General features: G+C 56.5%; 1 protein-coding gene across 1 annotated transcript in view; it reads right to left on the bottom strand.

Annotated features, from left to right (window-relative positions):
• INHBC (inhibin, beta C) overlaps positions 1–4,973 on the bottom strand; it is a 7,431-nt gene extending 2,458 nt beyond the window's left edge. Inside the window, exon 1 of the mRNA XM_004692615.1 lies at positions 4,661–4,973. Within this exon, the coding sequence (XP_004692672.1) occupies positions 4,661–4,973 (313 nt within the window). The remainder of the gene's footprint in view (positions 1–4,660) is intronic.
• Between the last annotated feature and the right edge of the window lie 351 nt (positions 4,974–5,324).

The following is a 5,324-nucleotide window of genomic DNA, read 5'->3' on the forward strand; positions in this document are numbered from 1 at the left end:
CCCCACCCTCCCCCCTGGCCTTGGGCTGGGAGGCTGGCAGGGGGTGGGAAGTTGCCTCCCTTTCCATGTGAACGCTGAGCCGGTCACGTGACTGGATTTGGCCTGTGAAACAAAGCCAAGAATGGAGCAAACAAAAGCTTGAGGCGTTCTTATCACAGGGAGGCTTCATCCTCCTGGCAGCCAGCCACCTCTCTTTGGAGAAGGCTGGGCCAGACCCCTGGATGAGGGGGCCGTGTTGAGAGACTGGAGCACCAGAGGCTGCCTGGGGCTCAGCCTCAACCCCTGGGGGCTCCTGGCTGAAGGCAGTTGTGTGACTGACCTCAGCGACACCACAGCGGGCCGAGGAACCGTCCGCACAAGCCCCATCAGAACACCAAGTCGTGGGACACATGAGATGGGCTTTTCCCTGTCCTAAGCCTCTACGTCTTGGGCTGATTTGTGATAGCAAAGATGGAAATAGTGGTTAGTACAGAAGTGGGGTGCTCCCATAACAAAGACCGAGGGGAGCAGCCCTGGCCTCGGGTGGCAGGCAGAGGCTGGAGGTTGGCAGGAGACGCTGGTGAAGCCGGAAGAGCAGTGAAGGGAGTGTTATTGGAAGCCGGCGAAAGGAGAGCCCGTGCTGTGAGTGACTGTCTTCGTGGCAACCTGGAAGTTAGAAACGGTATCTAACAAAATTGTGAATTTAGCTAAAGATATTTTGAGGTGGAATGCTGAAAGTGGCAATTGGCTTATTTTAGCTGCCTATGATAAGGCATTTCAGATGTGAGAAGAACTAAAAAGGAACTGTTCAATTTTCAAGCAGAACTTAGAGAAAATATTTCCAACTGGACTTGCTAGATTGGACAACAAAGTCCTTTTTCCTTCCTTACCCCTCTGTCTGACAAACATTCTCAAAGTAAGAAATCATCTCAGGGCAAAACTAATGCGCCATTAAGGCAGGACCTCAGAGTGAAGCAAAGAAAGAGCCCACGGTGAGACCCTGTTTTCAGGTCTAAAATTTAACACAATGTTCTGTGACTCCTCTCAACGGGACAAATGGCTTGTAAGAATCTTCAGAATCTGTCACCTGACGGGTGACCCAAAGGGGGTCTGTCTTGTTAGATGAAAAGGTACCTCTTGTCTAAAGGGGCCCACGACTTTTATGGACTTAGCAGGCCCGCCGAGTTTTAGAGAATTCTGACAGTGGGCGTTGCAGGAGTTTGGAGTAAAAGGGACAGAGACGCCTCAAAATGAAAACACATCTCTGGGCCCCCAACTTCTTTGGGCAGGAAATAGACTGGGAAAACTTCTCAGCTGCAAAAATATAGGAAAATCCCTATTTGGCAGGAAAGGAAAGAGACTTCAGGGGCTGGAGCCAAGGGCTGACAGGGTCCTTCAGGAGGCCTGGAAAGCGGGGCCCGGCTCTCAAAGGAGAGGGCATGTCACCCCGAGTGCAGAACGAGCCTCTAGCCAAGAGAATTCTAGAGTTTGAGAGCTGGGGTGGCCTAAAATACATGCCCTCCTGGACAGCAGAACTTTTGGGGGTCAGTGATTACTCTGTTTCCTCCTCCGAACCCGTTTTCACCTGAAGTACCCCTTGGGGTTATCCTGCCCCTCTGGCAGCCCGGTGATGTGTGGGAGGCAGGTAACCCACATTTTTAGACCAGGCAGTGATGGGCTGGTAAATACTTAACAGCTGGATTCCAGAGAAAAAAATCCTGATTTCTAGTGCTTGTCAGCTTCTGTGCTAAAAATTCTCCCACCAGGGCTGACTCGGGCCTGTGATGTGACGTCACTGATGTGGCGCTGGAAGCGCCCGGCCAGCTCCTTGCCAGGCTGCCAGTGACAGGCCCTGCCTTGGTTTCCCCTGATTCCCTGAGCGAGCTCGTTTATCTCTCTAGCAGGAACAGACTCAGATCTTTCTTTCACAGGATGGTGTAGGTGATAGCTTAAATTGGAATGAGAGCTTCAAGCTAAAATATTCAAATATAAAAGGTGGAATCCAGTTATAGTCATTTCCACTTCCAAACCCTGCCCGGGATCAGGCCCCTCCGACCTGGATGTCGTCTTCATTCACGCCTTTGCACGTCAGAGGAAAGTGCACTTTGCAGTCGGACACAACTGCCTGACCATCGTCCCTGGGAAGGACCTCGCCGTGCAAATGATCGCCACTTCGAGTCCCAGCTCCCGCATTCATAGATGGGAGTAACAAAGCAGACTCTGAGAGGAAAGTGTGTGGATGAAGTGAGACAGGTACACGGCATGCCTGTCGCCCTCATGACTGGTGCAATTTGCCAGGAACTGGGCTAAGGGTCAGTGACACAAAGGTGAAGGAAAGAGCCAAGCGGTTTTCGGTGTTCAAGGCCTGCAAGGGTCACGTCCCCCTGCTCTCCGTGGGTGCGTCCACCCCAAGTTCTGGCTCGACTCCAAATGCAGCCTATTTGTTCAGACTTCTCGCGTCTTCCTCCTTCTAGGGTATTACTTACTCTTTTTTTTTAAAAGATGTATTTATTTATGCAAACAGAACTGGGGTACAGGCCAGAGGTACGGGGGTGAGAGGATTCCCCAGAGACAGTGGGGGGCAGAGCAGGCAGATCCACTGAAACACACTGCTGGGGGAGCAGCGGGGAGACAGGAGGGGCTGCCGCGCCCTGGGGGTCCCTGCCCGGCCAGGGATTGGCTCGTGCTGTGGTGGCTGTGGTGGCTGTGGTAGCTTCATAGTGCTTGCTGTGCTTTAACCCGAGGCGCCACCAGGGAGGGCCCCATTTACTCTTTTTTACCCACTGAAATCAAACTTACCCTGTACTGCCAGGGTGCTGGCTCTCTTCTGAACGAGCTCCCCATCTCGTCTCGCCAGGGGCTAAGAGGTCACTCCTGGCCAGCACGCTCTCCAGCGGAACACGTCCATCCCGCTTCCTCTCCCAAGTGTTTTACTTCAAGCAGCCGCGAGCAGGAGCCTCGCACTGGCTGCTCCCTCCCACCGTCGCGCTCTGGACACACCCGGCTAGCTCATGTAATCCCCCCACGCCCTGTCATTAACCCATCTACAATGGGAAGACGTACTAGCGACGACCCAGGTCATACAAGCAGCCGGAAGTGGCCGAACAAAGATCTGAGCCCTGGATGTGCAGCTCTCGGCTTTGCGTCTTTAACTGTAAGAGAAGCTAGAACTGGGTCTCACCCATCATGGCAGAGGCTGGACTGGGGTCAAGCTGACCCATAGCCAGGACTGGTTGTTAACTCAACCAGTGTTTTAGAGCATTTGCCTGCTCCTGAGCGGCAGAGCGGTGTCAAGATCACAGACTCTGAGCCCCGCGGTCTGGCTCTAGTTTTACAAATCACGCGACTTCCAGCAAGCTGCTCAGCCTCTCTGTGGCTCAGATTCCTCACCTCTGAAATGGGGGTGCAGGCGTCTGCTGGGCGGTTGTTCTGAGCACCTCAGGAAGGGGCCCCAGCACAGACAGCATTAGCCAAGCGTCCACCGGACGCGGGTCTCTGCTGGCAGCATAGGGCAGTGAGGACTGCTGACCTCAGGAGGTGACATTTTATAGAGACCCAGGGGACACCTAGGGACAGGCAGTTCCACACAGAGTTGAGGTTTGGAAATGAGGGTGTGGGGCCACCAGAGAGCGACACCTCCTTCTCAGGACATGGGGGCTCAGCCCTCCAGGATGGGAAGCTGCTGGGGCCTGAAGGGAGAGCGGAGCGCGCTCATGGGGGTAAAGGGTCAGCAAAGGGAAGGCTTGGAGATCCAAGAAACAGCTTGCAAGGGCCCTCCCTGGTGGCGCCTCGGGTTAGAGCGCAGCACCTCGAGACTGGCCGCAGCTGCTTCAGCTCGATCCCGGCCAGGGAGGGACCCCCGGGCGGGCGCAGCAGACCCCGCCTGTCTCCCCGCTGCCCCCTCAGCCGTGGACTTATTTCGTCCATCTGCCTGTTCTGCTCCGCACTCTGTCTCTTTGAATCCTCTCACCCCACCCTCCTGTACCTCTGGCCTGTACCCCAGTTCTTCAAGCATAAATAAATAATTCTTTTGGTAGAAAGAGTTTGCAAGAAGCGCAGAGGCTAGAAAGATCCCTTCGTGTTCTGTTCCAAGGGTCTCGTTGCTGAAGTCTGTCTTCTCCGTGGCTCCCTGCGACATTCTTCAGTTCCTCGCTCCTCTACCCCTTGCTGAGTCCTGACCTGCGCCTGCTATGTTTGCTGCGGGGCCTGAGGTGCAAGGCAAGAGGGGTGGGGGAGGGTGAGAACTGCCGTCCTGCTGTTTTCTTCCCCCTTTCCCCCAGGTGAGGCATCTGGGGGAATGGAGGAAGAGGGCTGGGCGCCTGGGGCCGAAGAAAGGATGGACGCTTTGGCTGGCCGCCTCTGGCTGGGTGCAGGAAGTGGGTGGGCTCACAGCAGCGTGAAGAAGTTTACGGGGCCTGGGGCGTGGGGGTGGGTGGGCAGGCAGATTTAAAAGTGGGGAAGCCTCTGCATTTCTCTGGAGGCCATTGGTTAGTCTGAGCTACCAGAGGGAGCCTGGGGCTGGGAATCTGGGAGAGGAGATCGTGGGTCCTGCGTGCGGGCACCAGAGTTTGGGATGGTTTGGCAAGAGGAGTCAGGGGTTGGCTGGGGGCAGCTTCCTGCCCCGAGAGGTCTGCTTTCAGGATTTGAGGTTTGGAGGAAAAGCGACAGACCGGGAACCCACCTGTCTCAGCAAAGCTGATGATCTCATATTCCTGGCCCCTGTCAGTCTCCCAAGAGGCCCCCCGGGGGGTCGCCCGCAGGCGCTGCAGCACAGTCCTCAGGGCCGTCCTGGACACCCTCGGGCTCAGATGTGGGCGCTGGCTGAGATGCAGCTTGTCCAGGATGCTTCTCTTGGCCAGGTGCAGGAGCAGCTCCCGCTGACTCTCCAGGTCCACGGTGGGGCTCCCGCACGCTGGACACTGGCCGTCAGCTCGGGGAGTGGCCAGGGGGGCCAGAGCCAGGCAGAGAAGGGCCAGGTGCGGTGAGGCGTGCATGTTGGGGCCTGGGAGCAGCGCGGTGAGGCGACCTGCACACCAGGCTCAGGGGCTCACGCTGCCGTCCTGCTGGGCTGGCCCGCAGGGGCCCTGGCGGGAAGGAGGGTGTGTGTGTCCAGCTGGCATGGCTCCTTCCCTGAGGGGACGGGGCAGCCAAAATCTGACTGAGGAGATGGAGCCAGTTACAGGTAGGACTTGGCAGAAGCCTCCAGCGCCGCAGGCTGGAGCCGTGTCAGTGAAAGTGCAGGTGGGGGAGGTGGTTTGTTTGGAGAGAGAAACGTTGGGAGCCTCTGTGACCCCGTGAGTTGTCCCGGCCTGGGGACAAAGGTTAGTCGTGAAATTCCTCCTCTG

The sequence above is a fragment of the Condylura cristata genome, unplaced genomic scaffold, assembly GCF_000260355.1.
Source record: "Condylura cristata isolate star-nosed mole 26May11 unplaced genomic scaffold, ConCri1.0 scaffold00034, whole genome shotgun sequence".
NCBI classification, from domain to species: domain Eukaryota; kingdom Metazoa; phylum Chordata; class Mammalia; order Eulipotyphla; family Talpidae; genus Condylura; species Condylura cristata.